The sequence below is a fragment of the Neoarius graeffei genome, chromosome 4 (genome assembly GCF_027579695.1).
Source record: "Neoarius graeffei isolate fNeoGra1 chromosome 4, fNeoGra1.pri, whole genome shotgun sequence".
Classification (NCBI taxonomy): Eukaryota; Metazoa; Chordata; class Actinopteri; order Siluriformes; family Ariidae; genus Neoarius; species Neoarius graeffei.
Window position 1 is genome coordinate 16,654,439 of NC_083572.1, and position 25,089 is coordinate 16,679,527.

At 42.0% G+C, this 25,089-nt stretch overlaps 1 protein-coding gene across 1 annotated transcript in view; it reads left to right on the forward strand.

Annotated features, from left to right (window-relative positions):
- LOC132884228 (nucleosome-remodeling factor subunit BPTF-like) overlaps window positions 1-25,089 on the forward strand; it is a 174,269-nt gene that overhangs the window by 63,886 nt on the left and 85,294 nt on the right. Inside the window, exons 7-13 of the mRNA XM_060918044.1 lie at window positions 735-890; window positions 5,373-5,507; window positions 8,060-8,235; window positions 9,601-9,953; window positions 11,207-11,338; window positions 18,088-18,217; window positions 23,398-23,533. Coding sequence (XP_060774027.1) covers window positions 735-890; window positions 5,373-5,507; window positions 8,060-8,235; window positions 9,601-9,953; window positions 11,207-11,338; window positions 18,088-18,217; window positions 23,398-23,533 — 1,218 coding nt within the window. The remainder of the gene's footprint in view (window positions 1-734; window positions 891-5,372; window positions 5,508-8,059; window positions 8,236-9,600; window positions 9,954-11,206; window positions 11,339-18,087; window positions 18,218-23,397; window positions 23,534-25,089) is intronic.

Sequence of the window (25,089 nt, forward strand, 5' to 3'; positions counted from 1 at the left end):
GATAGATCTCAAAAGAGCAGTGCATGCAAGACAGTCCAAGAAACTTGTAGAACTGGAAACCTTTTGCAAGGACAAATGTGTGAAAATCCCCCAGGTAAGAACGGAAAGATTATTAGCTGGCTACAAAAAGTGTTTACAAGCTGTGATACTTGCCAAAGGGGGTGTTACTAGTTACTAACCATGCAAGGTGCCCAAACTTTTGCTTCGGGGCCTTTTCCTTTTTTGTCATTTTGAAAATGTAAAAGACGAAAATTAAAAAAAAAAAGTTTTTGCTTAAAATATAAAGGGAATGAGTCATATTTAACTTTATGCCTTTTGGAGATCGTCATCTTCAACTTGCTTTTGCTCACAGTAACAGCAGTTTTGACCGGGGTGCCCAAACTTTTGCATACCACTGTAAGTAGAACATCAATTTACATAAAAGTGATTTCCGTATTCCTGTAGCCACGGTTCGAATCCGTAAAAGTGACGGGTTTCTTGTGGAACGGGAGGATTTTCGGAGAGCGCGTTTACGTAGTGGCTCAGAATAGATGCTGTTCACATCCTATCGAGACTGAAAGTAGCGCACACACTTGGATTAGGACAGGATCAGGTTAAAGTGTGAACTATTTGAGCTCATCATCATTACCTGACCTCATGTATTAAAATTTTGCTGTCCTGGTTTGGAGTTGCTTACACTTTGTTTAGGATTTCATAAGAAAGTGCTTGATGCATCGGTGTGTGTTCCTGTGTAGCTGAAGCGTCCTGTGATTCAGAGTCCCCGGGGGCTTCGGTGTCCACCGTCTCCCAGATGCCGGGGCCTTCTGATGGGTCAGTGGAGCTCAGTGAGCCCCAGAAAGGGAACGGTCTGGAGGAGCTGCCCAAGACGGCAGGTACCCCTCAGGAAAGACGTGTGTGTGGTTTCATTGTGCTTGGATCACCCACCCACCCCCCCACCCCCCTTGGCCTTCTGCACCTTCATCTTTTCATGCATTTGCAAGCTCACATGCTTGAAACTGTTCACTTGCTTTTTTTTTTTTTGCTTGCCTGCCCATGCCAGATTGTTGTCCTGCAGTCAAGTCACACGCTTCAGTGCCAGAGTATATTTAAATAAATAATATCGGCTGGCATTGAGCGGTATATCAGAAATATTCCTTTCAGCTAGCATTATTATTATATTAGCCTAGTCTCGCAAGCGAGCAAAATACAGAAACAGCTAAACAATTAGAGAATGCTAAACGTATAAAATAAATTAATGATTAAATATCTCCTTTTTTCTTTTTGTTTTTCGTATTCGTTTATACGATGTTCGTTCAATTTGTTGCATGTCGTTTTGATGCTCTGTCGCCACTTAACACGATCGGCAACAAAGTCAGACCATGTATTGAGCAAACCACCAACTTTTCATAAACTTTTGCAATTGTCTTTAAAACGTAATCTTGGACGCCCGACCGTTCTTGCACCTTCTGCTAATTCACCGAACATTAGCATTTTGACCATTCGAGTGTCCTCCATCCGAGCAACATGTCCAAGCCAACGTAGATGATTTTTGGCGAGGAGGACCTCGATATCCTCTGCTCCGGCTCTTTTCAAAACTTCTTCGTTGCTAACGAAGTCATCCCACTTGATATTTATGATTGAGCTGAGGTGTCGTCGTTGGATAGTGCGTAGCTGTTTTATTTCATGGGCGTACAACGACCAAGATTCACTTCCATATAGAAGGATCAGTAATAGACACTGAACGTAAACATTTACTTTTGTTCTTATGGTTAGATTGTGGTTGTCGAAAACTCGTTGTTTCAGTCGCCCATAAGCACTTGATGTGTTCTGTATACTAGGGGTGTGCAAAAATATCGATATGGCGATATATCGCGATACTTTGTCTTCCGATTCAATAACGATACTCAAAATTTGAATATCGATATTTTTTCAAATAATAAAATCATGTTTCAGACAGGTTGTAAATCCAGTACGACTTCCGCACCTCCGCTCCGCGAGGTGTCGCTGTGCCGCTACCTCACTGCAAGGCACTCTTCGTCTTCTCTTTTTTCCCCGGCGGTTGCAGTGAGGAAAAAAAACAGGCAAGCATGGCTGTTAACACAAACCTAGAGACGCCGCCGAACTTTAAGGCAGATGTTTGGAGGCACTTTGGATTCCAAAGGAAAGGAGAAAAAGAAACAGTTAGCCGGACAAAGAGTACGCACTTTGCAAAACCTGTTTCACTCCAAATAAATTAAGATGCCCACTGCACTTTTCAATGTGTTTCAGACAGTGTGTTGTTCCTGCAAAATAAGCACAAGTTAAATGTTCTCAGGTATATGTTCTCAAGTTTACAAAGAACAAATTGATATTAGTGTTAGCACTGAAATGTATGTGCAGTCTGCAGTGCAAGTTTTAAGTTTTCATAAAACAATTTGATTCTGCTTGTTAAGCAGCACTGATGTGTCCATGCTTACAGAAAAGTTGATAATACTAGCACAGAAATGGGAATTTTCTGTATGTTGTAGTGAAGCAACTCTTGGTTTTGACAGCAGTGGAATAGAGACAAATATATGTCTGGCAAGAGTGTGTAGTTATGTATGTGAAATGTAATTTTACAGTGGTCAATAAATTCTGATTTTCTTCAGTGACACAGATATCGTGATGTGGTTGAAATTTCTTGCAATATATCGATTATCGCAGAATCGCTGTACCGTGATATTATCGTTATCGTGGGCAAAATATCGCCATAGTATCGTGAGGTATCTGGTGATACCCAGCCCTACTGTATACGTGTGATCAGCTCCTGCTTCAGAGTGCAGTCTTTCGAAACATAACTGCCCAGATATTTGAAGTGATTGACGTTGACCAGTTTTTCATCATCAGTGAAAAAGTCTGTATCTGGGCCGAGGCACATGATTTCAGTCGTCTTTGCGTTGATTTTTAAAACAAAACGCTTCGCAGTGTTATATGCGTTCAATAGGCTTTGCAGACCAAAAACCTATCATGCTAGCTGAATTGAATATAGACCATGGAAAAAAAAAGCCATTATTATAACACTTAGACGGTCCTTTCGGGTGTTCAACGCGTCTTTTCTCTTTCAAAATTCTCTCAATCTTGCGTATTTAACGAAGCCAGGGGTCGGCAACCCGTGGCTCCGGAGCCGCATGCGGCTCTTTCATCCTTATGCTGCGGCTCTGTGCGGCTTGGGGAAGTAAATTTTATAAGTATCCAATTAAAGTGCATTTTATTTTTGTTAGTTCGTTTTTTATTGTAGTTCTAAATTGGAACATTATTGTGATCTTGAAATATTAAAATAAAATTATTTTATATATAAATTTTTTCGTCTCTCAATATATGCGTCACTCGCGGAAGCCGGTAGCCTATATACCTGCCAAAACGCTGCGCATCTATCGAGACGTTCAACCCCAGGTAGGCTAAGCAGGGCTCGAAATTCATATTTTTTCACCAGCCAGCCGGACTAGTTACCTTCCGAAGTAACTCGACAAAATTTGTTCATGTATGAATTTTACTTCTGTCAAAAATAACACAAAAGAGAGTAGTTACCATTGTTCATGACTAATGTGCATTTATTTCAAGACCCGAGTATTTTGATACTTTTTTTTTTGAACACTTTACAAATTTGCCATTTGCTGTTCCACGTCCTCCTCGCGATATCCAAAAAAAAATGCCAGATGACTGACCCCTTACTCGTTCTTTTAGGAACTAATTTGTCCGCTTCCTTTTTTAATTTGTCGCTTAAATTGACTGAGCTTACATGGTAGCCTATGCAGCACCAGCGATTGCATGAACTGAGTCAGTGCTGTGTTGCCAGATACTGCCAAATGACAAATTAAGTCGCCTCAGGTGACCGGACCACCGCAAATTTGGAGCCCTGCTAAGTATGGAGAAATGTAATCCCCGACACCTACATAAACATGAAGAAATATGCATTTGGAGTCCTGTCGATCTTCGGATCCACATACGTATGTGAGCAGCTATTCTCCACCATGAACTTTGTTAAAAACAAACACCGCTCACGCCTCCCAGATGACAGTTTACAGTCCTGCGGAAAGATGAAAATGACTTCCTACAGCCCTGATTTGCAGACACTGTGCACAGAGGTTCAGGAGCAGAAGTCCCATTAAAGAAATATTTATGCAGAAATTTTGCAAATATTTAATTTCCATTGTTCAGTGAAAGTGCTCTTTTTTTCCAATTTATTTTTTAAATTCAGGTTAAGGCTCTGATACACGCCCCAAAAGCCCAAAGGCGATATGAGGATGACGGCTCACGGCAGTTTTTGTTTGCTACATGTATAATTTAATTTTTTGAGATGTAATAAAAACATATTTATATGCCAAAGTCAGAACGTAACAGAAGTGTTGTGGACATATATATTCTCAATTTTAACAATGTAGAATTACTTTTTGAAACATAGGAAGGTGATGTTTTAGCAAATATAATTAATAAACATGTGGAGTAGAATAAACATACACATTCTTTCAATAAGATTAACATGGTATATAGCTAGATTGTAATTAATTTGTAACAGACGCGAGATGGACAATCGTAACAGAAGTAATGTAACAGACATCATTTTGGAACTCATAGGCTTGACTTTGGCATATAAATATGTTTTTATTACATCTCAGAAAATTAAAGTTATCTTTTAACATATCATTCATTAAAGATTACATGTTTTGTGACCTGATGGTAAAAAAAGAAATGGTTTTAGGTGAATAAGTTCATGTCCCCATTTCAGTACCCATAAGCGTGGAATCACTCATATATATATATATATATATATATATATATATATATATATATATATATAAATAAGTGTTCTCTTCATTTTAGATGTCAAAAAGTATTTGCGGCTCTCAGTGTTTTCTTTTCCGTGGAAACCGGGTCCAAATGGCTCTTTGAGTGTTAAAGGTTGCCGACCCCTGAACGAAGCAAACCGGGCGTCCATGTTTGTTTCCAAATTGTCACGGTCACTCGCTAGCACGGAAGTTTTACGTCTCCTCCGTGTGACGTCATGTCTTGACAACCATGCAATATCGTAAACCGTATTCAACGCTCGTTCTCCATTGGGTAGAGTGACGTAATACGCATAGGATAAGCGATATGCTAACAATATTGCATGCGATCAAACCAAATGAATGAAACCTGCTAGAAGGGAAAAGAACACATTTCTATTCCATCGAAAAAGTGTCCTGTGTGTATAATATATTCCTAAGTCACGCAATGTTAATGTCTTCAAATCTTCAGAGAGTAGCTGTGATTTCTCTTTCTCTCACCCTTTTTTTTGGGGGGGGGGCATTATTCTTGCTTGTTAATGTTGAATTTCTTTCTTGTCATATCAATATATCAGCAAACGGTGTTTTTCTTTTCGTCTTTTTCTCCTACAGATACATCAAGCGCAGCCGCCAATGTTGAGGAAAATCCCCCGTCCCCACAGACTGCTGATGAGAACAGTAGGAGCAGTCTAAAAGGAGGAGACGATGCGGACGCTGCAGAGAGAGCCTGCAGCCAGGACGAGACGGGTGAGAACATTAGGAGCCAATATCGACCCCTTCAAACCTGCTTCTTGATATTTATTCCAGTCTAACACGCCTGGTTCTGATATTTAGGTGTCAGGATGTAATATATTAATCTTGACTCCAGGAGATTGTCACCTTTTTAATTGTGTATTATAGGCACGCACAAGTAATTGCTTTATTTATCGAGGAAAATGATCCAATATTCCATATCTGTGAGTGGCAAAAGTATGTGAACCTCTAGGATTAGCAGTTAATTTGAAGGTGAAATTAGAGTCAGGTGTTTTCAATCAATGGGATGACAATCAGGTGTGAGTGGGCACCCTGTTTTATTTAAAGAACAGGGATCTATCAAAGTCTGATCTTCACAACATACGTTTGTGGAAGTGTATCATGGCACGAACAAAGGAGATTTCTGAGGACCTCAGAAAAAGCGTTGATGCTCATCAGGCTGGAAAAGGTTACAAAACCATCTCTAAAGAGTTTGGACTCCACCAATCCACAGTCAGACAGATTGTGTATAAATGGAGGAAATTCAAGACCCTTGTTACCCTCCTCAGCAGTGGTCGACCAACAAAGATCACTCCAAGAGCAAGGCGTGTAATAGTCGGCAAGGTCACAAAGGACCCCGGGGTAACTTCTAAGCAACTGAAGGCCTCTCTTACATTGGCTAATGTTCATATTCATGAGTCCACCATCAGAAGACAATGGTGTGCATGGCAGGGTTGCAAGCAGAAAGCCACTGCTCTCCAAAAAGAACATTGCTGCTGGTCTGCAGTTTGCTAAAGATCACGTGGACAAGCCAGAAGGCTATTAGAAAAATGTTTTGTGGACGGATGAGACCAAAATAGAACTTTTTGGTTTAAATGAGAAGCGTTATGTTTGGAGAAAGGAAAACACTGCATTCCAGCATAAGAACCTTATCCCATCTGTGAAACATGGTGGTGGTAGTATCATGGTTTGGGCCTGTTTTGCTGCATCTGGGCCAGGACGGCTTGCCATCATTGATGGAACAATGAATTCTGAATTATAACAGCAGATTCTAAAGGAAAATGTCGGGACATCTGTCCATGAACTGAATCTCAAGAGAAGGTGGGTCATGCAGCAAGACAACGACCCTAAGCACACAAGTCGTTCTACCAAAGAATGGTTAAAGAAGAATAAAAAGTTAATGTTCTGGAATGGCCAAGTCAAAGTCCTGACCTTTAATCCAGTGGAAATGTTGTGGAAGGACCTGAAGCGAGCAGCTCATGTGAGGAAACCCACCAACATCCCAGAGTTGAAGCTGTTCTGTACGGAGGAACGGGCTAAAATTCCTCCAAGCCGGTGTGCAGGACTGATCAACAGTTACCGTAAACGTTCAGTTGCAGTTATTGCTGCACAAGGGGGTCACACCAGATACTGAAAGCAAAGGTTCACATACTTTTGCCACTCACAGATATGTAATATTGGATCATTTTCCTCAATAAATAAATGACCAGGTATTATAATTTAGTCTCATTTGTTTAACCGGGTTCTCTTTATCTACTTTTAGGACTTGTGTGAAAATCTGATGATGTTTTAGGTCATATTTATGCAGAAATGTAGAAAATTCTAAAGGGTTCACAAACTTTCAAGCACCACTGTATATGATACATAGTGATATTGTTCTACACATCAAAATATTTCTTGTTTTTAGAGTTGTGTTGCAGTTTGCACTATTCTGTACACTCGTACATAATTCTAGTGCCTTCTTTCGAGCATCATGGAATATACAGTTGACTTATTTATTTAATTTCATTTATTCATGGTCTTCAGACTCATTCACGTGTTTGGTATAATTTTAAAGCAGTAAAATATATGCAATAAAATGTAAGTGTTGTAAAAATTAATTTTAATCCAGTGTTTAATACATAGAAAGAAGAGACAGTCCACTCAAAGTTACCAGTGAAGGACGGCAACCAAGAGGTCGTATCACGCTGAGAACATGTTCTACTCTGTGAAGCATGCTGATGGTAGCATCATGCAGCGCGTTAATTGCCCTTGCTTGTCTTGATTCAAGACCTCGCGAAATATTTAGCATCAGAAATATATTACTCGGCTCAAAATCAATTTTCTTTGGATTAAGAGAGAACCAGCTTTTGCGAATTTGATCATTACGTTACATTGCAGCCGTTTAGCAGACGCTCTTATCCAGAGCAGCCTGGGGAACCAGGAGGGGTTGGGTGCCTTGTTCAAGGGCACTTCAGCCATTTCTGCTGGTCCAGGGAATTGAACCGGCGACCTTTTGGTCCCAAAGCTGCTTCTTGAACCATTAGGCCATGGCTTCCCGTGTTCTTGATCAGACAAGAACTTTCCGGTGACTAGCATTTGATGCGTTTTTTTTTTTTTTTTTTTAAAACCATCCTTTAAATTGACTACAGTTACAAGCATCGATCGGATGATTTGATTATTCTAGATTCAGTTTTGCAGAATTGTAAAATCAGTTGTCAATCAGGCTGGATAAAGAGAATGTGTGGTGTTTTTAAATTAATTTTTTTATTTTTTAACACACATTGTCCAACATCTGTGTGTTTTAGGTGATGAGAAGGAGAAAGGAAGCGGTGAGTTGCTGACAGGAACGCATGGGACATTGGCAGCCACACGCATGGTGACGCGCCTGCGCAACCCAGACAGCAAACTGAGTCAGCAGAAGAGCCAGCAGGTGGCAGCAGTGCACCATGAGTCGTATCGGCTGTTCAAGGAGGGAAAAGATGTGAGCGTTTGTTGTTGTCTGCTTCATATTTTATGCAGTTGAGCTTGTGTTGAGTAAATATTAGGGCTGGGAATCGATCCGGATTTCCTGGATCGATTCGATTTCGATTCATTAGGTCACGATCCGATTCGATTCGATTCGATATCGATTCATGTACATATTGCTGTATTGTCACTTTAAAACTTTTAAATAAAAACTGACCCTATTGACAAACAGCTCCATGTCTGTTTGTGCTTGTATCTGTGTATGTGTAAGAGGGACACACAGAGAGACAAGAGTTCAAGTTTGAAAGAAAGCTTATTTATTTTGGAATGAAACATATCCAGGTTTTATTTGAAGTCTAAATCAAAATTATGACATTTGGTGGCCCTCTTTTAGTTAAATAACATACCCAGGTCTGGGTTTCTGACCACAAAAAAATAGCTCATCAGTCAAGAAATTATGTTTGACTGATAAGTCTCAGAGTGTAACAAACTATGACATTTGGTGGCCCTCTTTTAGTTAAATAACATACCCAGGTCTGGGTTTCTGAACACACAAAAAAAATAGCTCATCAGTCAAGAAATTACCGTCTCGCTTAGATGTTTTCGGCTGGGCAAGACGTAGCGTGGCTCTAACCTCTTTACTAGTAGCCTAAACCCAGCATTTTTGACTACGCTGTAGGGGCGGAGGTCTTTACAAATAAAGATCCCGACTCCCTCTGTAAGGCTCATAGCACGCTTAGACTGTGGGGGAAATTTCACACCAAATGCATTTTCAAGTGCCGTCTGCTTCGCGTCAGGTTTAGCGCTAGCTGTCTCGGGGTGGTGCCTGGATAAATGGTTTCTTTAGATTGGTGGTATTGCCCAGATATTTTACTTCTATTTGGCACAACTTGCAAACTGCATTCGTTTTGTCCAGTTCGTCTCTGTCCTCATACCGTTTGAAGCCGAAGTGTTTCCACACATCCGACTTCATCCCCGGCGGTGTTTTTAACCGGGCAGCTTCGTCCATCTTCTTGTTTTCTTTATAAGTTTCGTTTTGCCGGCACCCGCTTTTATAGTGCTCCTTGCGCGTTGGAGAAAATAGTCCCTTGCGCGTTCGAGAAAATAGTGTTATAGGCACCTGGAAGAAATCGATTCACATGTTGTTGGATTGATATTGTGTTTTTTTCGCGTGAATCGATATCGAATCGTGGATCGAATTATTATTATTATTATTATTATTTATTTATTTATTTATTTATTTTTGACCACAGCTCTAGTAAATATAATGTTCTATAATGTCATAACTCCGATGAGCTCCCTTCATCCTTGCTAGCTTTAAAGCTACCTGGTGGTTCTGGTAGGTTTGCTGAATACACTTCTTTACATCTCCTTCCTTCAGGTCCTAGCCTTAAGTCAGCAAGCAGACATCGCCCGTCTCAACTCGCGCAGCACCAAAGACGTGCTTTTGAAGGGTTCCTACTTCCGCCTGGGTCAGGAAGGCAAGTACCGCGCCTACCAGAACCAGTATAGCACCAACACTCTGGCGCTCAACAAGCACCAGCACCGAGAGGACCACGACAAGCGCAGACACCTCTCGCACAAGTTCTGCTTGACCCCTGCTGGAGACTTCAAATGGAACGGCCCAATTTATGGCTCCAGGCTGCTCATCGTGTCCACACTGAGGCTCAGTATCATCCAGCTGGAGAACAACATCCCAGCGCCATTTCTGCACCCTAACTGGGACTCGCATAGGTACAGAACCTCAGCCAGTTAGACTGATGTAGAAAGCAAGGCTTGAAATGTCAGTTTGTGTCTTGTAAAATATTGCAGAAGTATGCGCGCCCACCGTACCGTACATAGCGGAGCATGAGCTGACAAAACTGGAGCATAAGGTAGCTTTGGCTACGTTCACACTGCAGGCTGAAGTGACTCAAATCCGATCTTTTCGCCCATATGTGATCTGTATCCGATCTTTTATTGACAATATGAACGACACAGATCCGATTTTTTCAAATCCGACCCAGGCCGTTTGGATATGTGGTGCTAATTCCGATTCCTATCCGCTCTTTTCATATGCGACTTCAGTCTGAACCGCCAGGTCGCATTCATCCGACTTACACGTCATCAACAAGCCACAAACGTCACTATTCTGCGCTGAAGTAGGCGGCGGGTCTCTCAAAAAAGTTACAACAACATGGCGCATAATCACGGGCGCAGATAGAGGGTGGGACGAGTCATATTTAAATTCACCTCGTTCGGTCCCCCCTACTTATAGGGAGGAAAAAACGTCTATGCTGTCTTTCTTTGCATAAGGCAAACCTCACGGAAAAATCAAAAGACTAATTACCATTCGGTTTATTGAGGTGCACAGCAGTGCATACGTAGTTGCAACAACTCACATAAAAAAAAACAAAGACTGATATTCGGTTGGTTGAGCTGCGCAGACTGCACAGGTTGCGAGCTCGAGCTTGGTTGCTATGGTTACTAACAACAAGTTTGACAGGCATGTTGGGGTTGGTTTGCTGGCAGCTTTGTCCCCCCCAGTTCAAAAAACGTATCTGCGCCCCTGCGCATGACATCAATGCGAGGGACGCTTCGGGCTGTGAAGGTTCTGAATCTTCTCAATGGAAGGACGCAGAGGTTAGGGAGCTGATTTCCATTTGGGGGGATGCAGCTATTCAAGCTAGATTGGATGGGTCATACCGCAACCGGGCGGTTTTACTTCCGTAAACACTGGCCATGCTCACTGCGTGTGACGTCGTCATATCCTGCAATGCGCATGCGGAACACTTTTAGGTCGCTTTTCGTTCATACTGAGGATCACATACAAGTCGCATATATTTGTTAATGTGAACGACCTCACAAAAAAATCGGATTTCACAAAAAAATTGGAATTGAGCATTAAGCCTTGCAGTGTGAACGTAGCGTTTGTCTAGCACTGACTCGAGTGAAGTGACAAGTATGAGCTGTTTGGTTGTGTGTGTGTCTCTCTGTCTGTCTTTCAGGGCAAACTGGAGCAAGGCTGTGCAGATATGCAGCAAGGCGCGGGAGTTTGCTTTGGCCTTAGCCATCCTTGAGTGCTCCATCAAACCAGTAGCCATGCTGCCTGTATGGAAGGACTCACTGGGCCACTCGCGGTAAGACGCACTACTGTCCAGAAATGTGAAATATCCTTGAATTACATTACAGGCTTTTAGTAGACACTTATCCAGAGTAGGGATGGGCGAAAACTAAAAAAAAATCTTGACCGACCACCGAGCCTCATTAGCCGGTTAAAGTCGGTTAACCTATGAGTTTAAAATTCTAGAATTGGAATTATTAGAATCTATTCTAAATCTAACCGCGAGCATCCGCACATTCAGTCCCAGTCGCTGCCCTCCACTCACATTACCTTTTCTACAGCGCGAAACATTTAGTCAAACGCAGCACTGATGTCGAGGGGTTTGTATCGGAGCGGAGGACAAATGGCTCCAGCTTGGAGACAGTTTCAGTTGGCCATGATGGCGTTGAAAATAGTCAAGTGCTAGAAGTACATAACATTCAGTGATGGGAATAACGGCGTTAAAATAAAGCCGGGTAATCTAATTAATTAGCTACAATCGTCATAACGCCGTTGCCAATATCAACCCGCCATTACTGCATGGTATTGAAGTTGCTCTGAAGCCGTCACCAACTTGGCTCACAGACATAAAAGCTGCGTTTGTCACTCCCCCTCCAGACACCGCCGTCATTTCATCCTCTCCCCTTCCCTCCAAAAGTCGGCATCTGCGCCTTTAGTTTGTGTGGAGAGATCTGATCTGCAATAACGTGCATTGTTGGCTACAGACCGAAACATACTTTCAGAATGCACTGGCCAAGGCAGGACTAAACTCCATGTGCCTTCTAATAATTAAAAAAAAAACCAGAATAGTAATTTGTAAGCTAAAAAGTCTAGCCTGATACTTTTTTGAGACTTTTCTTTCGCCGAGTGGCAGCTCTTCAACTGGGGCGGGAGGGCGGGACATGACTGAATGGGCGTTTCTGATTTGTCAGGTGTCGTCCTTACACCGCATAGCATGTCCCAAGCGTTTACAACACAGAATTCCAGGTTCTCCGCTCCAAAATCGGCAGCTTCAAAACGATTGATTTTTTTTTTTTTAACCGACAACCAAAAAAAAATTAACCGGTTGACGTTGATTCGGTCAACCATCGGTCAAACGGTCATCGGTTAACATCCCTAATCCATAGCGATGTACAGCATACATTTAGGGGTTAGGTGCCTTGCTCAAGAGCACTTGCTGGTCCAGGGAATCGAACCAGCGACCTTTTGGTCCCAAAGCTGCTTCTCTAACGGTTATTGCTGAAGTTACGCATCATCTCTCCGAATCAAGCGATTTGTACTGGGGGCATAAAGCATCCATACATTTTCAGCTCACAACAAAATGACCGCAGCATGTAAACTTGTTTTTGAAAGTCAGTATGTCCAGTGCTGAGCGTAAATGAGTGCACCCCGTTTGAAAAGTAACATTTTAAACAATATCTCAATGAACACGAACAATTTCCAAAATGTCGACAAGACAAAGTTTAATATAACATCTGTTTAACTTATAACGGGAAAGTAAGGTTAATAATATAACTTAGATTACACATTTTTCAGTTTTACTCAAATTAGGGTGGTGCAAAAATGAGTACACCCCACAACAAAACTACTCCATCTAGTACTTTGTATGGCCTCCATGATTTTTAATGACAGCACCAAGTCTTCTAGGCATGGAATGAACAAGTTGGCGACATTTTGCAACATCAATCTTTTTCCATTCTTCAACAATGACCTCTTTTAGTGACTGGACTTTCTTTCACTGTCGCATGGGTGTTGGTTTGAGCCAGATGGAGTGGTCGGAGTATTTCAGAAACTGCTGATCTCCTGAGGTTTTCACACAGCACTCCTCTCTGGAGTTTACACAGAATGGTGCGAAAAACAAAAAGCATCGAGTGAGTAGGCGACAGTTCTGTGGGTGGAAACAAACGCCTTGTTGATAAGAGAGGTCGGAGGAAAACGGCCAGATTGGTTCGAGCTGCCAGGAAGGATATAGTAATATAAAATTAGGTCCTACCTAATAGCGGAGCTTCCATTCAAATGAAAACCAACATGCGACAGATGATGTACTTTGATGTGTTTCAGTTTTATCACGAGAAGATAAATTTCTCCAAACTCACTCACATGTATATCATTTTTTATTACTATAAACTACAGTGCGCTTTAGGGATTTATAGCGAACTGTTTTGAAAACAAAAGATAGACAATTCATGAAAACACTGACTGGATTCAGGTCAACTTGTCAGATCCCGAAGGATTTTGCAGTGATTTCAAAATCATCACTATTTAGAATTAATTTCCTACAACTCGTCATTTCTATTAATTCATTTTTTGCATGTTTTCTTTCACTTTCAGCTTGTCGCTTTTCTTGTGAAAGATATTTCTTCGCCTTTCTCTCGCTCTTTCACGTCTTCTTTCCTTCCTCTGTCAAAACTCCTCTTTCTCGCCTTGGTTAACTTGTTCTGACTTTTTATTTATTTTTAAGATTTTTTTGGGGCTTTTTTCACCTTTATTGGATAGGACAGTGTAGAGACAGGAAATGAGCAGGAGAGAAAGAAGGGGAGGGATTGGGAAATGACCTCGGGTCGGAATCGAACCCCCCAGATTTATGGTATGGCGCCTTATCCACGACGCCCCCCTGACATCTTTTTAAAGTTTGTATTAAAGTATAAAAAGATTTTTTTTTTTTTTTGCTTTTTTCAGCTTTTTATTGGATAGGACAGTGTAGAGACAGGAAATGAGCGGGAGAGAGATGGGGAGGGATTGGGAAATGACCTTGGGTCGGAATCGAACCCGGGTCCCCGGATTTATGGTATGGCGCCTTATCCACCTGAGCCACGACGCCCCCAAGTTTGTATTAAAGTTTGTAAAAATGATTATTTTGTCGCGCTGTTTGAATTGTTCTCGGTGGAAAAACCCGATAAATATGAAATTATCTGTAGACAAAAAGAAGTTATGTAGGCGCGCTCGCGCTTCTAGTTCCCGCCAAAAGTAAACAGCCAATCAGAATCGCGAGGGGCACGGACGGACGGACGGACACAGCTGCGATCCCGGTGTGTCCATGAAAAATCAACTCGATGGGTTATCATATTTTCTGAAGTATGGAGCTCCGCTCGTGCGGGCGCCGCTATAATCACTGCTTACAACCGTGTTGAGCAGAAAAGCATCTCAGCATATAACAGCAGAAGACCACATTGGGTTCCACTCCTGCCAGCCAAGAACAGGAATCTCAGAATCAAGAACGAGTTCTTATTAAAGTGGCCGGTGAGCGTATGATACAAAATGTTATGAATATCAGGTTAGTTATGGGCTGCTATTTTAAGCCCCGTGAAACAAATGTGGGCGATTCTTCAGCAGAGGCGCCGAAATTATGAAATTGCCTTAGCTTGTCAGCTCAGTGATCTTTCTAAAGTATGGAATCCAAAGCAAAATGTACTGAAAACCATATTTAAATCATCACTCCGATTAGAGCACTTTCACTTCAGAGAAATCCTGGTTTGAATTTTAAGAAATGAAAGTTCAGGGTTTTTTTGTTTTGTTTTTTTTCCCGACGTAATTCAGTTTCTGACTTTTCTTTCCTCAAAAGATTTTGCGTTCGGAGTTAAACATGGCTGCTCTTTTGGGGTCAAAAGATACCCCATACAGTGTGATTTTTTTTTTTTTTTTTTTTTTATACCATCATATTTGAATACTGCAACTAAAAAAAAAAGTTACCACATTTTTCTGTGAATGGAATTCTGTTACCGAAGAACTACCCACATGGAAAAAATAGCAGTGTAAATAGTGAAAGAGACGCAAATATGGAAGAGAGAACTGTTGTGTTGGTTTATTTTGCAAAGCGAAAACTTCCTCGAAGAGCACATTCAAACAGCGGACCTGGAAATCAAACTACGGCTTTGTAGTGTGATGCAAGCAACAATGTCATATTTGGACCAAGGATGGGTTTGAAGGTCTTGTTGGAAGCTCTTGCACATCTTCACATAAGAACCAAAAAACTTTAGCTGAATAGAGATTATTATTATTAAAACGGTGTGCAAGAATGTTGGTCATTCAATGATGCTTACACCACAGTATCCACCACAATACTTCCTGGTCCTTGGAAAAGTACTTCCTCTGGAGCAGGAACTAAAAAGTCCTCTAGTGCCCCTTTTCCACCAAAGCAGTTCCAGGGCTGGTTCGGGGCCAGTGCTTAGTTTGGAACCGGGTTTTCTGTTTCCACTGACAAAGAACTGGCTCTGGGGCCAGAAAAACCGGTTCCAGGCTAGCACCAACTCTCTGCTGGGCCAGAGGAAAGAACCGCTTACGTCAGCGGGGGGGCGGAGTTGTTAAGACCAACAACAATAACAAGACCGCGAAAGATCGGCACTTTTAAGTGACGAGAAGCAGCAGCTGTACAAACGCGAAGTCATCCATTATTATTGTTGTTGCTGCTGCTTCTTCCGTGTTGTTTTTGCTTCGATATTCACGCCAAGGTTTATGCAAACGTAGCGACGTAACTGACGTATACAGCGACGTAATGACGTGGCTTCCCTTAGCACCGCGAGCTATGGAAAAGCAAACTGGTTCTCAGCTGGCTCGCAAGTTGAACGAGTTGTGAACCAGGACCAGCACTGGCCCCGAACCAGCCCTGGAACTGATTTGGTGGAAAAGGGGTATAGACCCCTTTCACTGACGTCACCCGAAACCGGAAGTAAACAGACCCTGCGCCATTTTGGAAGACCAACAAACTCGTGATGAGGGGAAAATAACGGCAGCGGTATGTGAACCCAGGAGAATAAAGTGGAGTGGCAAACGACTTAAACAAACAAATCTGAGCTGTTTTATTTATGATTTATTGGCCCAACAGTAGACTTGAAAGAAACCTGTGTGAGACTTGGCAAAAAACTGTGGATATAATGGATAAGTCTGTGCATGATCTGCGGACACTTTGAGGTAAGCAAACGCAAGAAATTCAGATTTAAAACATGCTAAATTGGCCCCAAGTTGATAACTGTATGAGGAGCAAGCCTCCCAGACTTCTACAATTTAATAATAATAATAATTTAGGATGGTTTGGGGCTTGCTCGCTGCTGCCAGGTTGGTTGTTGAGTAGCCTGACTGTTTTTTTTCCTTGCGTGTGGTATCATTGTTGACGCGAGGTTGTTTTTTTGAACATGCCAGTGCGGACACGATTTCCCCTGATGAGTTATGACTTCAGACGCGATGCGTGTGTGGAGGTGTGGAGTCCGCGTGATATGTGCGTAAGATAGGCTTCTCATGTGTTTGGAGATCCGCGCTCCGAGACAAGCGCAAGGCTTCTCATGTGTTTGGAGATCCGCACTCCGAGACAAGCGCAAGGCTTCTCATGTGTTTGGAGATCCGCGCTCCGAGACAAGCGCAAGCGCCCCCCCCCCAAGGGAAAAAAAGGGACCCCCCCGAAAATATCGGCATAGTTCGAACACTGAGTGTACGCACTGGGTGTAAACAACAAATAGTTTACAATGTCTGGGTAGCAAACAGATGGCAGAATTGGTGTCCGGTCCTCCTTATGTTTCCATTCTCCCTTGCCGCGAGTCTTATCATATGGGTCAAACCCATCAATCACAGCCAGTTTCTCCACATACCGTGCCCTTTCTGCAGCTGGTAATGTACTCACATAACCCGAATTATCATCCATCGTGTCACTTTACTCTCGCTCGTACTTTGTTTTATATTGTGAGTGCATGTACTTGGTCTTCCAATATGGCGCCTAACAAAATCTCGCGGCGCGGTGACGTCATGTGAAAGGGGTCTAGAGATGTTTCGATAAAAGGTTATCGGTAGACTTCACATCTTGTTGCCTTAATCGTTTTGGCGTTGCTCGATTCACTCAGTAGGCAGTTGTCAGGTTTGTTTTGCTTTGTTTGTTTAAACTAGTTTACTTATTTGTAGGTTAGCCAATGTAATATATTACAAGCTTGTTGGGGTCACATTCAAGGTGTGTTCCTGTGCCCATCGCTCCCTGGATAGGCCCCGGATCCACCATGACCCCAAAACGGCGCTTACTAAAGATAAACGAATGAGTTTCTGGCGTAGTCTTTTCACTGGAATTACCGGACTTGATTATTCCAGACCAAAAGCTCGAAATCAATCGCAATGCAGTATTCCAAAACCCTTAGAACCCACGCCCAGCCGAGGACTTTCTGTGGTCGATGAAAGCAAAAAGACCCTACAGAAAGATGACAGGAAATTCAAGCTCGTGTGTGTCAGTCTAACTGGTCATGATTCACTTTGCTCCCAACATAGTAGGACTTGTTGGGTGTACCTGGGCAGTATGTATGGGTTTCTCTTATTTGCCTTCTCCGGCTGCTTTAAATCAAATGAAGCAGAAGTCCTTTTAATCACGTTTTGCTGGAATCCTTCCTCAAAGTCGCCTGTGCCGCGCGCGATTCACGCAAGGATGTTTGCCGAGCATCAAAGGCGCGGTTTGTGTTGTAAACCAATATTTGCACAGGGTGCTTGTTCCCGGGCACAGCCCACTTAAAGCCAGACTCGCAGTGCACACGTTTCCGGCCGTGATCCTTTCGCCCCAGGGTTAACGGCTACACGAGCCTGTGTGTTTTCCTCCGCAGACCCACCATGAGCTCTTTAAAGTAGTGTTGGGACTGGCTGCGTTCCAGAGAAAACCCAGGAGTCACTCGAGTGACTCTTTTCATCAAACTGTGAGGGTGTGTGTGTGTTTTGTGAGAGAAAGTGGGTTGGTGGGCTGAGTTTATTTGAGTGTGTGTGGCTGGTTTGTCGAGCCCTTTTTTGATGCCAGCATTTTTGTGTGTGTGTGTGTGTGGGGCGCAGGCTGCACCGTATGACGTCCCTCGAGCGGGAGGAGAAGGAGAAGGTGAGGAAGAGGGAGAAGAAGCTGGAGGAAGAGGAGACCATGCAGCAGGCCACTTGGGTCAAATACACCTTCCGTATTAAACATCAGGTGAAGATTTGAATGAGCTTGTTTTCATTCAGTCGTGCTTATACACTGCAGCGCCAATGTTTCGATTCATTCACTGAAACAACATACACAGATTTAGTCTTAGCCCTGTTTTATATATAATTATTGATCTCTTACACACTTAGACATTTCGTATTCCATATTGCCCACCAGTAATACAACCTCGATTCCAAAAAAGTTGGGACAAAGTACAAATTATAAATAAAAACGGAATGCGATGATGCGGAAGTTTCAAAATTCCATATTTTATTCAGAATAGAACATAGATGGCATATCAAATGTTTAAACTGAGAAAATGTATCATTTAAAGAGAAAAATTAGGTGATTTTTAAATTTCATGACAACACAACATCTCAAAGTTGGGACAAGGCCATGTTTACCACTGTGAGACATCCCCTTTTCTCTTTACAACAGTCTGTAAATGTCTGGGGACTGAGGAGACAAATTGCTCAAGTTTAGGGATAGGAATGTTAACCCATTCTTGTCTAATGTAGGATTCTAGTTGCTCAACCGTCTTAGGTCTTTGTCGTATCTTCCGTTTTATGATGCGCCAAATGTTTTCTATGGGTGAAAGATCTGGACTGCAGGCTGGCCAGTTCAGTACCCGGACCCTTCTTCTACGCAGCCATGATGCTGTAATTGATGCAGTATGTGGTTTGGCATTGTCATGTTGGAAAATGCAAGGTCTTCCCTGAAAGAGACGTCGTCTGGATGGGAGCATATGTTGCTCTAGAACCTGGATATACCTTTCAGCATTGATGGTGTCTTTCCAGATGTGTAAGCTGCCCATGCCACACGCACTAATGCAACCCCATAGCATCAGAGATGCAGGCTTCTGAACTGAGCGCTGATAACAACTCGGGTCGTCCTTCTCCTCTTTAGTCCGAATGACACGGCGTCCCTGATTTCCATAAAGAACTTCAAATTTTGATTCGTCTGACCACAGAACAGTTTTCCACTTTGCCACAGTCCATTTTAAATGAGCCTTGGCCCAGAGAAGACGTGTGCGCTTCTGGGTCATGTTTAGTTACGGTTTCTTCTTTGAACTACAGAGTTTTAGCTGGCAACGGTGGATGGCACGGTGAATTGTGTTCACAGATAATGTTCTCTGGAAATATTCCTGAGCCCATTTTGTGATTTCCAATACAGAAGCATGCCTGTATGTGATGCAGTGCCGTCTAAGGGCCCGAAGATCATGGGCACCCGGTATGGTTTTCTGGCCTTGACCCTTACGCACAGAGATTCTTCCAGATTCTCTGAATCTTTTGATGATATTATGCACTGTAGATGATGATATGTTCAGACTCTTTGCAATTTTACACTGTCGAACTCCTTTCTGATATTGCTCCACTATTTGTCGGCGCAGAATTAGGGGGATTGGTGATCCTCTTCCCATCTTTACTTCTGAGAGCCGCTGCCACTCCAAGATGCTCTTTTTATACCCAGTCATGTTAATGACCTATTGCCAATTGACCTAATGAGTTGCAATTTGGTCCTCCAGCTGTTCTTTTTTTGTACCTTTTAACTTTTCCAGCCTCTTATTGCCCCTGTCCCAACTTTTTTGAGATGTGTTGCTGTCATGAAATTTCAAATTAGCCAATATTTGGTGTGAAATTTCAAAATGTCTCACTTTCGACATTTGATATGTTGTCTATGTTCTATCGTGAATACAATATCAGTTTTTGAGATTTGTAAATTATTGCATTCTGTTTTTATTTACAATTTGTACTTTGTCCCAACTTTTTTGGAATCGGGGTTGTAGTTGGCTCGTGGAAAACGAGGTGTATTTGATGCGTTATGTGTACTTTTGCTATTCTGTTAACTTGAGCATGAGCAAGTCAGTTGATCGCGGAGCTGAGCTCCATACTTAAGAGAATAAGGTAATGCATCGACCTGATTTTTGATGGCTTGACCATACAACGCATGTATGAACATGTACCATCGCTGAGAACCCGATTTATAAGTGCAAGGCAACGTATTTCAAACACCTGACCACCGGACAACGAAATTTGCATCTTTTTTTTTTTTTACGTCAGATAGATGGGTATTTATCCAACGGTTATTTTTAATTTGCTTTTTAAACAACAACGTGGGATAATTTACTAACACGTTTTACGGAAAATATTCGCAGCAGTTATTAGTCCGCTATCTTGTTGGACAGGTTGAGTTTCTGTCATGCAAGGGCGATAGATGGGTGTAATCGCAGGAAGAGTTTTATTGAAAACACGCTAGCAAACACATCCAAACCATAGACGAAGGCAGAGTCAAAAAACAGGCAGTGGTCCAGTGAGAGACAGCCAGGATATTGTAGGTAATACAATGCTCACGGGTCAAAACCAGAAGAGCGATACAAAACATGTGGCTTTTGCAAAGTCCGTGTGTTCCTGAGTCGTTGTTGGCTGTCCATCGCTAGCGATGATAACTGCTTAATTAGGACACGCAGAAACCGAGATTGGTTTGCGAGGCCTGCTCCTCTCCTCATGAAGTGCCTTGCACAGTAAGGTAAGACAAACGATGTCGTGCCCCCATCGTGTTGTCTCTCTGGACCTCCAGACCTGATGCCAAGTGGTGCACAAAAGTGCCACAGACCTGACGGGTACGGAAGTTGCTCCACAGTGAGGACTGACTTGCCGAGTGATGCCATTTGAGTGGCTCTTCCGCATGCCATTAAGTGGTGTACCATTTACCCTGTTGGGTTCATCTGCCACATTGCACCGAAAAGCGCCCTGCTGCCGGCGCCTTATTGGTAATGTACTATTTAACCCAGGCAGGTGCTATAACTCCGGGTCAGAGCGGACCTGGAAGCAGTGGTGATTAAGGGATAAGTCCACTTTCTCCAGTACTCAAGTCCTCCTGGACCTGAGACTCACCACCGGTTGCAGTTTAAAGTCATACCCAGGACTAACTGCGTTACCGAGAGTCCTTATATGTATGCGCTGTGATTGCGCTCGAATCAGGAACAGGTGCATGGTAATTAGTCCTAATGACGTCTGCACGCTTTGCAATCTGCTCCGATGCACATATAATAGATGTAACCAGACAACTGTTCGACACGTCAAGTTTGATATTTGATCATAACTCTCTATAGTCATGATGAAAAGTGAAAGCGCTGGTTCACTGCTGTCCACCAGGCACCCAGCAGAGTCACACCATAATAAATGTCATGGTGGTGTTTCTGGCGCATGGCATGCAGTGTCAAAGAAAGGAATAAATATGTATTCGTAACTGTGATGTGTATTATTATTGATACCGCTGTTACGAGACAGTGCAGCTATTTATTGACGTGAAATACACGACACAGTTCGATGGTGCGTATGCTATAATGTTCTCTTCAGGTCGATTTTGTGCACTTGCAAATATTTACTCATAGACTCATCAGGAGTGCCACTTTTAGGCAGTGCCTAAAGAGATCGATATGGGTCTGTCTCAGAAACTGGGTACTGTGGGGGTACCCCACTAAATATTCTCAGTCAAGAAACTATACGGTTTTGAATGGTGATGTTGGTTTTAATTTGAAATAAAATGATGAAAGAAATAATACGGATAAAACTAAATGTCTGATGTGAATATTCAGAATTTGGCAAAAATTCTGCAAATTTGTGGAAAAATGGTGGCTTGATCTGGGACATGATAAATGGTCGACTACATCGCATTCCCTTAAAAAGGTTGTAGTCCACTGAAAAGTCTACAGTTATCACTAATTGTATTTTAAGTTGTAACTTTATACACCTAAGGATCGGTGCGCTCACAGAATAATCATAACCGTAATTAAACATCATGCAAAATATGTGATCACCGTCGTAACTCCGTTTTCCGCAGACCCAAAACCAATACGATCGTGTGTTTTGATCTAAACGGAAAGCCTCAGGGTCAAGGCCACGACCTCACCAAAAGTAGTAACTTAAAATCACTACACCATATAAAAATTTAGTTATAAATCTGCGATTTTGTTTTTTAAAACGAAAGCTGAATGTTAGGTATAGAATAGGTTTCTTACAGAATAGGTTACGATGGTAGCTGGTCTTGTATGAATTTCTGAGCTATAAAATGAGTTGTGGTCTATTTTTTACCGTAGCGTGTTATTTGTGTGCGGGGAAGGACACACATTAACAATGTGCATGTGTAGAATGGAATTTTCCACTCCAACAGTTAGAAGTTGATCGTGCTTCCGTTTGCGGTCTTTCTGTTACGCGGGTGATCTGTTCGGACGTTATCGCTGAAAAGGTGAGTTTTGACAGTTTTATTTTGTTTTAGTCTTGCAGTATAAGGCAATAGAATGTTATTTCTTTTTCATCTTACTTTGATATTTCGTAGTGTTTGCGTATTTTTGGCCAATATTTTGCAACCACGGTCAATTTAGATCGAACTTTTGATAGAATCTACGGCCAGTCATTTTGCCCCGCCCCCGCCTTGCGCTCCGTCCGGTGTGGTAGTGATGTCCCGATGCTCGCGCGCCGCAGCAGAGACCTGCGCGACCTTCAGCCGGTACAGTCGCTGTTCTTTTACCGCCGCCGTTATTCTCATCTTTCCGGTGTGTTCTTGATTTTTCCATTGTGTCCTATTTCGCCATATCAAATGCCCAAAATGTATCCTATTATTCATATTTAAGTGAATAATCAATTCAGTCATCATAACTTGGCATTTTTAACCCAAGCAATCAAAAACAGGAAATTTATTCAATGTTTTCACTCATCTGTGAAGGAGGGGCTTTAATTCTTCACGATGTTATTTTATATGGAAATCAATTTTACAAAAGCATTTGAATTGTAAACAAAAATGTTCCACAGTGGAGGCCAGATAAAGCAAGATACTATCTTTATTCTTATTAAACATGACAAAAGAAACATTGAGTGTTTAGGTAAATGCAAAAAAAAAAAAGTAAAATTTAGAAAATTTATTTTTTGACCATAATGTCCCAAATGAGAGACCAGTTTCTGAGACGGACCCAGATATATTCTTTCTGTTCACTCTTTGGGTGTGTAATTTTTCATCTTTGTCATTTATTGTTTAATTAATTTTACTGTGTGTTCTTTTTTATTTCATTTCTCGTTGCTTTGCTTGTGCAGCTTGACTGTACCAGGGGAAACGGCAAGTAATCAACCTAAAAACGTAACAAAATCATGTTCTGATGATTGTGTTGTATGTCATTGTTGGGTGTAAAGGTTTGGAAACAGAAAGGAGAGGAGTACAGGGTGACTGGTTATGGGGGCTGGTGCTGGATCAGTAAGACCCGTGTCCATCGGTTTGTTCCAAGACTTCCCGGGAACACCAACACCCCTTACTGGCGAGAGACCGAAGGTAGTTATGACTTTTAATTGATGACTTGTACAGTCTGTTTTCAGTTTCTTTTTCCTGGCTGCCTGAAAGAAGTCTTTGGTTTCACTTGTTCCTGTTTAGTTTTAGTTCGTTACCCGATAACACTGGGGAACAATTTGAAAAAAATTTTCTGTTGAGTTAGATTTTTTTTATGCTGGTTTAAAACTGAAATTGGTGTGCTGATTCCAAAATTGCAGTCAGGTGTTTTTTTTTTTTTGTTTTTTTTTTCTAGCACGTCAAGTTTTTTCTCCACAGCTTACCCTCCAGATAAGCAAAATTCCACTGTAGTAAGACTATTTGAAGGTTATGGAAGAACGTTATCAGGGTAGATGGGATGTACATATGATGTAGGGATCGACCGATATGTTTTTTTCAGGGCCGATACCGATTATTATGGAATTGGGATGCCGATAACCGATATGTGCAACCCATAAATGTAAACATTATAATTCACATGAAATTAAACACTGACACAGACCTTCATATCCATGAAATGTATGTTTAATTGTAAAATTGAACATGAAATTTTGTGCAGGGAGATGCCAGCAGCATTTCTACAATAAAGTCAAACATTAGTTAGAATAAAATGAGAAATAAAATAAATATTCACCAATAAAAAAATAAATCACTCCCTACTATATTACAGCTCACCATTTTCAGTGGAAAATAAATGAAAATACACTCTGGATTCTTTTACACTAAGAACTAAGTAAGACTTACCAACTTCAAGTAGTTTTTAAATAACAAATCAAGTGTAGGGAGCTGCCTGCAGCATTTTTAAAAAAGTAAAATCAAACATAAAGTAGGCTATCACTCACTTATTATGTAACAACTTAACAAGTAACCATCTACATTCTAATGCTTTTAATGCCCAAGCCCAATATTCCCAATTTAGGAGGATTATATTGTAGTGAAGGAAGCATTACATGTAGTTTCAGCGAGACTAGTTGGTTGTAGGCTAATTCAAGTGCTTCCTTCCGTAAGCTAAGTTTGCCTGGCTACACAGATGCAAATGGACAATTTTAACGAGTGGTAGATGAAGAATGTAAACATATAATGATGTTGTGCTTTTGCAACTTGTGTGTTTGTGACTTATTGCGGCAAAAGCAACGTGTCCGTACCTTGAAGTGGGATCTGCTTCTGCCCGAGTGCCCGTACGGCCGCCTTGAAACGGTTTACAGCGTTTAGCTACGTGTGTTGATTGGCTGTATCCTTTGTGCCGCTTCTGCCCAAGTGCCCGTACGGCCGCCTTGAAACAGTTCACAGCGTTTAGCTACACGTGTCGATTGGCTATATCTCTTGTGCCAAACAAATCAGATGTTGTGGTGGGCGGGACCGTGTTCTTGAACTCAGAGAGGCGAGTGCAGGAAAGGACGTGCAGTGACGGTCGCGTTAGGAACGAAATGGCTGCAAAAAGGCATGTTATCGGCATATCGGTGGAAATTATGGCCGATACCGATAACCCTAAAAATGCAGAATATCGGCCTGATATATCAGCCAGGCCGATTATCGGTCGACCCTTAATATGATGGCTGACT